General features: G+C 50.6%; 2 protein-coding genes across 3 annotated transcripts in view; both read right to left on the bottom strand.

Moving 5' to 3' along the window:
• LOC126572189 (uncharacterized) overlaps positions 1-9,329 on the bottom strand; it is a 10,529-nt gene extending 1,200 nt beyond the window's left edge. The window contains exons 1-7 of one of the 2 annotated variants that reach the window (XM_050231297.1): positions 8,982-9,329; positions 6,404-6,457; positions 3,140-5,638; positions 2,330-2,895; positions 1,924-2,223; positions 346-681; positions 1-265 (exon numbers count right to left, since the gene is read on the bottom strand). The exon at positions 1-265 is cut by the window's left edge and continues 476 nt beyond it. In XM_050231297.1, coding sequence (XP_050087254.1) covers positions 1-265; positions 346-681; positions 1,924-2,223; positions 2,330-2,895; positions 3,140-5,638; positions 6,404-6,457; positions 8,982-9,131 — 4,170 coding nt within the window. In that variant the 5' untranslated portion in view covers positions 9,132-9,329. The remainder of the gene's footprint in view (positions 266-345; positions 682-1,923; positions 2,224-2,329; positions 2,896-3,139; positions 5,639-6,403; positions 6,458-8,981) is intronic. The other variant, XM_050231298.1, reaches the window with a different exon arrangement.
• A 392-nt stretch (positions 9,330-9,721) lies between these two features.
• LOC126570794 (transmembrane protein 179) overlaps positions 9,722-10,000 on the bottom strand; it is a 1,382-nt gene continuing 1,103 nt past the window's right edge. The window contains exon 4 of the mRNA XM_050228791.1: positions 9,722-10,000. This exon is cut by the window's right edge and continues 379 nt beyond it. The gene's annotated coding sequence lies outside the window, so the exon portion shown is untranslated.

The raw sequence follows: 10,000 nt of genomic DNA, 5'->3' as shown, positions 1-10,000 counted from the left end.
GAACTGACGCCGCACGTACGCTTCGTCGTCGATTTTGAGTGACCGTACGGAGCGTTTCCGCGTTTCCGGTTGCTGTTCCGTTGTCTCCGTGAGATCATCACCGGTACAGCGGACGATATACTTTCGCTGCTCCTGCGTTTCCAGCCAAACGCGCTCCCAGATCGAGATTTTGCACACGACATCGGGCTCGGTGGTTACGCGGAAGGTGTACTTGTATAGCGAGCCAACCGTCTGCTGCATCGAACCGGCCAGTATTTCAAAGTCACTTGTGAGAGAGAAAGACGTTAAAAAAACGTAAACTGGTAATGGAAATGGCGCAAATCCGGTTCCCAATTGCTCACTTACGTATAGCTCTTCGATCGTTCCGTATTGTACGACACCAGACCGGCCTTGATGCGATCATGGTGTGCCGGGTTTTTAAGCTCCTCGGCCGTCAGCTCGTTCGAGCTGCCAACCTTCTTCGCGTGACGCCGTTTGCGAGCATGCTGCTGCTCCTGCTCGGTTGGACATCGTACGGTGTAGTGGTAGGCTTCCGTTGGGTTGCTTTTCTCCAGCCAGGGCCGCTCCCAGGCTGACAGTTTACACACTTTCGGCACACCACCGGCCAGCTCGAACTCGACGGCATACTTGTACAGCTTACCCTGTACCGTCTGCACGGTGCCGCTCACAATTCGTGATTTACTATCGACCGGAAGTGGAATGGGGAAGGGGACGATTGAGGGATTTACTTTCGATTCCTCTCGATTCACACGTATACCGTGCCAATCGGATGCAGTTAGGTGGCTTTAATTAACGGTTTTTTTTTCTTTATCAACACACACGCAAGGCCACACAATATCACAAACGCGAATACAGGCAGACAAACGACAAAACACAGCAGGCAATTGATTAGTAGTAGCAGGTGCCGCCATCTCCAACATGGGACGGACATCGGACAGATCGCATAATCAGCAGCAAAGACCACTCGGGTTTTGTGAGCCCTTCCGAAAGATTATTCTGTACCGAAAGGCAACGGTAACTAAGCAAACACGCAACAGTGAAATCAAACTCGGCTACACCAGTAATACACAGCAGAAAACCAAGTAGCTAAGCTATATTACCATTGCCCCGGGTAACCGGAACACTTCTCTATTGGTGCATCTACGGCGATATGTATGTGCTCTTGTGTCCCCCATGTGTTTACCGGTTTGGAAGTGATGGCACTTCCCGTGTATACGGTGTATCTTGTGTCGTTCTTTCTTCCTAGTCTTACTCGCTATTGTTAGGATTAAGGGCACACATTATGTTGAACCACTTTTTTTAACAAATTTTTAAACAACCAATAACAAACTCGAAACAATTCCAGATTCCATGTTGAAATGGGTTTTTTTGTTTCCTTATTTTTGATTTTGTATTTTCCATTCTTTGATATAAACGCACTGCATACAAAAATCAAGCCAAGGTTTACTTTTTGAGTTAGTTAAGGAACAGAAGTACGAAAACAGATTTACAATGGTAGAATTTAATTTGGAATGTTGCATTCCAAAATACAGCTAGAGTATGGCTTGTTCCCAAGCCATACCAGCAACGTGTTGCATGGTAGTAGAGGTTGTGTTAGTAAATGGCGAGATGTAGCCTTCCTTACTGTAAACGAACAAATTTGCCGAACAAAAGTAGTACACATCTAAGCCTTACGCGTAACAAAGTGTTAGTTTAATGAGTGCGGATCTATACGTTCCGTGTATTTCACAGCTAATAGAGTTAGGATAGGTGTTAAACCGAGAATCAATTCAATTCTGAAGCATGCTGGCACTACAAGCATGCGGACACTGGGTCGCCACAAACACCCACACAATCATTTAGGGCGCAGCTGCGAACCCAACATCATGCTGCCTACAAGAGAGTGCACGATGTGCCGCTGTCCACTTTACCGTAGCTACTTACGAGGATTCCACAGATCCAGCGTTCGCTACCAGAATCTTGTCCACGCGTTGTACGTGCTCGTTGTCGACCAGTTCTTCGTCCGTGAGCGCACGGACACTGCCGGGAATGGCCGAACGACGACGGCGGCGTGAGCCATTGGAGCAGCTGTAGCTGTACTTGTACGCTTCTTCCGGCTGCTTGTCCTCCAACCATGTTCGCTCCCACGAACCCAGTTCGCACCGCTTACCGTTGTGCTGAACGGTGTACGTGTACTTGAGACCGGCAACCACTTGCTCGGAAGCACTCAGTACCTTGAAGTCACTGTGGAGTGGACAGAAAGAGAGAGCGAGAGAGGGAGTCTGGTGTGATACAACATTTCTTGGTGATTGCGTCCCAGTAACGTGGTGCGCATCCGGTCAAAACTTACTTGTCGCGAGTATAGCCGTGGAAAGACAGGATCTTGTTAATACGTTCCTGATGTTCCGGCTTTCCTAGTTCCTCCGCCGATAGACCAGCAGGGCAGCCAGCACAAAGGCTACGCTTAGTACGCTTCTTCTCGCTCGCGGTCGGACACTCGAACTTTACCTTAACCGCTTCATCCTTGTCCTTCAGCCAGGCCCTCTCCCAGACGTTCAGCAGGCAAACGCGCTTCTCTTCGTCGTCGGCAAAGGTCAGCCGATAGTTGTACGATATACCGGACACGACTGACTGGGTCGCACTAACCACCGTCACCTTACGGTCGTTACCGTTACCGTCGGCCAGCTGGGCCATCTGCTTCAGCGCCTCGCGGATACGCTTCTGGTGCGCCTCGTTGCCATACTCCTCCGGTGTCAGCTGCTCAGCGGCGCCCGTTTTCGGAATCTTGTTCACCTTCTTCGGTGAGGTGTCGCGGCGCTCCAGCTTATGGGCATGGTTGTCGTCCTGTTTTTGACATTTGGATTTGGTTAGTTTTACCTGTTTCTGTTCTTCCTTGATGGCCCTAGACACATGTACCTGTGGACGGAGAAACAGTAGACAGTCGTTGTTAGTGCTCGCAGTGCTAGCCGTTGTTCATTCGTAACAGGAAAATACTACTGGACATTTCGGGAGCAATTTCCAGAAAGCAAAAGATCGATGGCAAAACACGAGGAGATAAAACGACACATTTGGGGAGAAGTGGAATCCGAAAGATTGGAAGATAGTTAACTTTCGACATAGCGCCCCCAAAAGAATCCCAGTCCCCGTTTAGACCCATTACCTCCAGGGTACAGTGTTTCGTACTGTTGGGCATCAACAGTGTACGGCAGGACTCGGCAGCTTTGCTCTCCTCTTCCGCACAGCGTGAGTTCGCGGTCAACACATCGAGTACGTACGAGGTGCGCAGTTTGTCCGTACTCTCGGACACCCGGCGAGCCGATAGCACTTCCAGCAGCATTCGCTGGTACCGGTCCATGTCCATCTGGTCCAGCCGATTGATAGCCTCGACGGCGATCGCCTTAATAACCGACTCTTCCCTCGGATCATCCAGGTCAATCACATTCTTTTCGACGTTCGGAGCGTCACGTTTGCCCCGGAACGGTCCATACGGACCGTAACCATCATAGTAGCCTCCGTAACCACCGTATCCACCATAACCTCCGTATCCATCATAACCTCCGTATCCTCCATAGTACCCTCCATAATTATCTCCATAGCGGTTACCGGAGTAATCGTAAGACGAAGAGTATCCACGTTTGTCCCGCTTCAGACCATCGTCTTCGTTCAGCCGCTTCGTAAGCTCTTCCTTCGTCATTTGCTTATCATCAATGTCCTCCTGCGATTCGCCGAACATCATCGTTACCCCTTCAATTTTCGGTGCTTGCTGTGCATTGTTCTTTTCAGTCAGAGTGGCCTTATCAGCTTCCTGGGGCACCGCTCCAGCCGGTACTTCCGGAATGGTCTCCTCGTGTTTCTCCTCAACGTGTTCAGCCGGAACGCTTCGCTTACCTCGATGGTATGCGGGATAGTACGGGTTGTACGGGTACTGTGGACCATAATATCCACCATAATGACCACCATGATGTCCTTCGTAATGGCCACTATGATGCCCTCCGTAATGGCCACCATGATGATATCCATGATGTCCTCCATGATGGCCACCATAATGGCCACTGGAGTGATCGTAGGACGAAGAGTAGCCACGTTTGCCGCGCTTCAGTCCATCATCTGCATTTAGTCGCTGCGTCAGCTCTTCTTTCGTCAACTTCTCATCGACAATGTCCTCGGGTGACTCATCGGACTCCACGGAGGCGCCATCCTTTGGTACGGCGGGCTTTTCATCTTTGTTAGTGGATGGCACAGATGATTTTGCAACTTCTTCGGGTACTACAGCATTAGGTACTTCAGAGTGACTCTCTTTCTTCTCTGTGATCGGTTGTACGCTATCGAACAGTCCACGCTTGACACGCTGCAGTGTATCGTCCGCGTTCAGTGCTTCGCTCAGTTGCTCCTTTGTTAAGATCTGTTGATCGTTATCACCGTCATCATCGTCATCGTCCGCTATGAACGGATGCACCTGGAGAGGCTGCTGACCAGGTGACGGAGGAACGCGTTGCTGTTGCTGGCGCTGCTGCTGCTGTCCCTCGTCACTCTCCTCTGACGAGCGGCTTACGTCAGGTTGCAGAATCGAACGGGGCGTCGAAATGGGACGACCCTGGGCCGGACTGTTATCGCGCACGACAAAGGCAGCCGTATCGACGTTAGCGTCACCACCGTTCGTCGTGCGGTAGTAGGTGTCGATGCTGGCCTTAACCTTCTGTAGCAGCGAATCGAAGACGGGCCGATACTTGATCTGCACATCCCGCCCACCACCATTTCGCGTGACCTCATCTAGGGCTTTTTGAATTTCTTGATGCGTACGGAACACCTCGTCGAAGGTCGATTGAATCTGCTGATCCAACGGTGCTATGGTGGAGGATGTTGCTGCCGCTTCCTCGTAAACCGGACTCACCCTCACCGGTACGATCGTCTCCTCAGTGACCGGTTCACGACCGATCGGTTCGCTGGTCGTCGCTGGTGATGCATAGCTGTCCCTCCTTGGAGCCGCCGCTGCAGCGAACAGTTCATCGATGGCACTCTTGGCCGCATCGCTCAAACCGACATCCTTCTCCGTCTCCGTCTCGCTGGTGGTCTGTGGCGTACTGCCCTCACTCTGGCCTCTATCCTCCTCCACCGCCGCCGCCGCCGTCGTCGTCGTAGTCGATGATGACGTTTCCGGTGGCGGTAAAAGGCCAATTATAATTTGTTGCTCCATCGCTTCGATGCGTTGTGGTGTAAGCGGTTCGTTTTGGCGTGCATCTGCATCAAACACCGGGTTCAACTGGGTGACTACCGGTTCCAAGGTCGGTTCCGTGCCTTCACCGGCACTCGACGTGCAGTTGCTGAACTCGAGCGTACGATACTTCTCGCCGTACACCGTCGTGATCCAGGGTTTCTCTAGCACCACCAGCCGGCAGTACTGTTGTTCCTGCTGCTGCTGCTGCTGCTGCTGCTGTTCGTTGTCCTGGGCACGGACAATCAACTCGTACCGTACGCCCGCTACCACCTCCCGGGTGGCCGATACCACTTCGAGGAAGGTGTAATCGCGCGGCAGGAAGCTCGTGGCGATGTAGGCCAGCCCGCGCAGGTTCGGCCTTAGCTGTTCCTTCGCTCCAACGGCATCGACGTGTATGGCCACGATGCCCCCTTCGCTGCTTCCATTAACCGTCGATGGTGCATCCTAGGTGAAGGAGGAGGAGGAGGAGGAGTAGTTGGAGCATATTTGTGTATGTTTCTCTCTTGCCGGCCCATCGGATGCGTCCAGAGCACATACACCGTCTTCCCAGGGGGTTAGCAATAGTTAATCCGTGCCTCCCGTCGGTGTCAGTTGGTTGGTAGATAGATGATCGTCCATTTAGCGTTCAGAACCGATGATAATCTTGGTATTTATTATCCCCCAGAGCTCAGGCGAATGGTTTGTCGGTTGGTTGGTGGTGCGGTGGCTACGGCGGTGTGGCTGGATGGAATCGAAGGCTGGGCCTCCGACAGTTGTTAGGAGCGATAGCGTGCGACAGCTACAACATGGTTCCTGGTGACCCGGATGATGATGGTATAGTAGACTACCGGATGATGGGTGTAGGTGCAGACAGACAAAGAAAGAAAGGAAGTCAGAGAGGAGAGCAAAGCTACACAGAGTGATCCCGACGGGAGGCCATACGCTGTCCGATGCCCTGTTTCTGTTTTGCTTGAACCGGTTAAAACTCCCGAAATCGATTCTATAAAGGCGAGAATCCAGGACGGCGACAGAAGACAAGAACCTCTATTCCCATGCATAGACCCTCTTCTAAAGACGAACACACGAACATCACAGACAGACAATCGAACAGGCATTTTGCAAAAGGGAAGGAGTCATCCTCTAGTGTCCTCTCTTCATGCGCCCCAAGAGCATGCTTAATAATGGGTGTAAAGGATCGAGTACGATCTGTACCAACGGCTCATCACTTACGGCTTGCTCTCTGACGAGCTCATGTTCCAAGCGCAACCCGGTGGTCAAAATGCTCTGCAATTTATGTAATTATCGTCATTACTATCCACAGTCCAATAGAGGGAAGGCATCAGAGCACGGTAAGGACGGAATCATTAGCGAACGATCAAAGACAATGCTAGAGGGAACTGCGATTGCGAGCGTCCGCGCCGTGTGTCAGAGCAGTTTGAATGCTATTAGAACTGAAAAACAAGAACAACTAGGCCGTCGTTTCCTCCGTGGCCGCCTCTCTCTCTCTTTCTCTTTCTCTCTCTCTCTCGACCCAACTCATTTCGCGTGTTCTGCGTTCCCGCCCCACCGAGCATTATCATCGATTCGCTATCATCAGAGTTCCCCCCATTCATCGAACATCGTCATCATTCTGTTTGTTGTTGTGTTGTTCAACGGCGTCTACTCCCGATCGTGTTTGAGTTTTGAGTGTGAACTCGTGTGCCAACAGCAGCAGCAGCAGCAGCAGGCCGGAAATGGGTTGCAAATGTCTTGTTTTCGGTTGGAACCTTTCAGTATCTGGCGGTGGGTGGCTAGTATTTGCTTGTTACTGGAGTGTATCTGATGATCTGCGAAGCCACGACGTCCGCTGACGTTATACACCCTTCTCTAACCGGTACCACTGACCTTGGTGCTACTACTGACCGTTCTCAGCAAGCGTTTGAACCAATCAATAGCAGGAGCACGAACGTCTACTCCCCTCTCTCACGCAGTAGAAGGAAGATGCTAATTTAAGATGCCCGGACGCAGCCGATGGAACCGTGTGCTTCGAATGCAACAAAGAGATCGGATTGCTGGCAGATTATTACTGGCTCATCACAAAAAAAAAAACCGGTGCCATTACCCAGTAACCCAGAAAGTGGGCAGACGATGGCGAAATGCAATCCGCCGTCCAACGATCCATTTATCCATCCATCATCTTTCGGCATAGGTTTCGGCGGTACATCACCGCCTTCTTTGTCCATCTCTTGTCTGTGCTCTCGTCTCTGTGTGATCTCGGCTGACATCTGAGCAGATGAAAATATCCAGTAGCCTACGGCACAAACAGAGTAGACATGCAGAAGGTAAATGAGCCGACATGTTCGAGTGCAAAGATTCTTCGTTCCAGGAGTGGTCGGTCTACAATACAACGTAACACCACAGTGCTTCAATGTCTATCACAGGGATAGTCAAAGGATAGTTTCGTAGTCTCGTAAAAGGGTAATCCAACATATATAGCAACGATTGGCGGTGCTTCTTGGCCTATTCCTAACGTGTCCACTGGTGGCGTATACTAATAAACATTTGATTCCACTCTGCATTAGCTCTTCTACACGGAATCGGTTCAACGACGAAGGACACACTGCATTGTCGAAGCAAACAGGTCTAACCGGTTCCCGGCAGGAGGTATACCGTGGAGTGTATGCGATAACACTGCAAAAAACACTCCACAGGGGGTTGTTCTTGGGGAATACCCGTGAATATGAAAAAGGCAATGGAAATATTGGCGACAAAGTCGAAAACGAAGGTCCGAAAAGAAAAATAGTTCCATAAAAGGCGGGGCGATTTGTGATTTGGCGGACGATAACCCGACACGAGACTATCGTTAAACGAAACCTGTTGTTTGCTGGACAAACTTATGCGGTTTTGGAAGCAAAGGCGTTTCTAGTCGCACCTCCGTTCGCGTCATTCAGAGCATCCTTCTGGGCGCGTGGAGCAGCCCGAACGTGTAATGCGATCTGGCAATTTCAAGCCAGCACCCAATCCAAATCCATTCCGCTGGTTGATAAGCCGGCCTTTCTAGAGCGTCGAAGTGAGCGTCGATGTTTAGTTTCAACGTTTTTTTTTTGCTCGCTCGAAACACGGTCCGGCAGCCACCTCCCCGGACACGATCCGGCCTCGTTCGTAATCGGTCGTTTTGCAGTCAGCGACGAAGAGTGCGGTCGGTCTACTTGGACCGTTGCGGTGCGCGGGACTTGATCATCGAATCGAACAGCATAAGCTGTTTACATAACGGCCGATGACGCTCCCGCCGGAGAGTCTGCGTTCATTGGCGATCCCCACACCTCCCCTCCCGAATGCCCTCTGTCCTTGCATACCGCGCACATCTCAACTCTCGCATCTTGATTGCGCTGCGCAAAATTCAAACGCCATCCGTGGCCCGGTGGTCTTTGGAGAGCTCTTCTCGGGCATCCAGTCGTGGTGGCAGCGACGCGTAGATTTTCAAGAACAGATCGCGTGCGTTGTCCGGCCGGCCGTTTGGGGAACAAAGAGAAATCGCGTTCTGAAGTGCAGGGTTGAGGGATGAGGTCATTCTTTCTCACCCCCGCCACCCCTCAGCCGGTTCACCCCATGTGTTATGAAGTCTAGAATTCTTCCACCAAAGAGAAAGAGAGAGAGAGAGAGAGGAAGGAGAGAGAACACAGAGTGGAAGAGACAAGCAGAGTGGAAGAGACAGAGAGCTGGTGACCGGAGTAGCAGAATATAGGGCTACGCCGTTTCGCAGCAACTACGACTTTTTGTTGGCAAAACACATAAGAGGAAGCTGAAAAGTTCTGAGTTCTTTTCCTACCTGATTGTCGCCGTCCTCGGTGGCGCCGGCAATCGCCTCCTTGGCTTCGGCTTCCACGGCTTCCGAGTGCACCACCGTCACCACCAGGAAGGCCACTAGCGATAGCAGCATCAGCAGCTGCTGCGCCATCGAACGACTTCTCCGTCCCATTCCTCAACAACACTCACAGTGGCCGATTTCCAGAGAACACTTATCACTGTGATCTGGATGCGTGACTAATGAGGCCTCTCCTTATATCCGCAATCACTATATTCTGAGTTAATGCACAGAATTCCGACTCAACACGGCACGCAATTCACGGAGTACACGGCCATTGGGGCCGCGAGTTCTGGTAAACAATTTTTTTCCCACGCGCGACGGCTCTATATATACAGAAGCGGATTCCGCGAACTGCAAGACCGTGCCACATGAAGCATAATCTCAACTACAACCCTGGTTATCGAGTAAATTAAGAAAAAAAGATTGCAGGGTCCGTGGAGCGGCAAACTGAGCGTAAATGGTTTTTTGGTAAACGCTATTAGAAAACAATTAAAAAAAACCACTAAAAGAATATTTGGTTGGTGCAAATGCTGTTTTCGTCTGGTTTGCATAATTAAACGAATTGCAGGGTAGTAGTCCAGGTCTATGCTTCGTGTGGCACGGCTTCGTCAAAATGTCCTGCGATTTGAAATCTAGATTTGTGGATGAATATTAAAAAAAAAATGGTCCGCACTTCCCAAAAATGGCCTATACTGTGCGGATAGAGTATCGTAAGCAGTATGTTTATTCTTGTACCATCATGTATCGACTATTTTTGCCAATTGGAAAGCATAACACATATATATTCGTTCTTTTCTCCCCTTCCTATAAATGAAAATAAATTTGACCTCTAGGAGTTCGATAACAGTATGCACGGAGCGCGAATAAGGAAGAGCGTTTCTAGTTTCGAGAACAAAAAAAAAGTAGAAAAAGTTAGACTTGTTCCGCGGTGTGCCGTGGACCGAGGCCGAAATGGTAGCTGCGAAACGAATCGAATCGAG

This window comes from Anopheles aquasalis, chromosome 2, assembly GCF_943734665.1.
Source record: "Anopheles aquasalis chromosome 2, idAnoAquaMG_Q_19, whole genome shotgun sequence".
Classification (NCBI taxonomy): domain Eukaryota; kingdom Metazoa; phylum Arthropoda; class Insecta; order Diptera; family Culicidae; genus Anopheles; species Anopheles aquasalis.
Note: the sequence above shows the minus strand (reverse complement) of the source record. Positions and strands in the feature narration are given on the sequence as shown.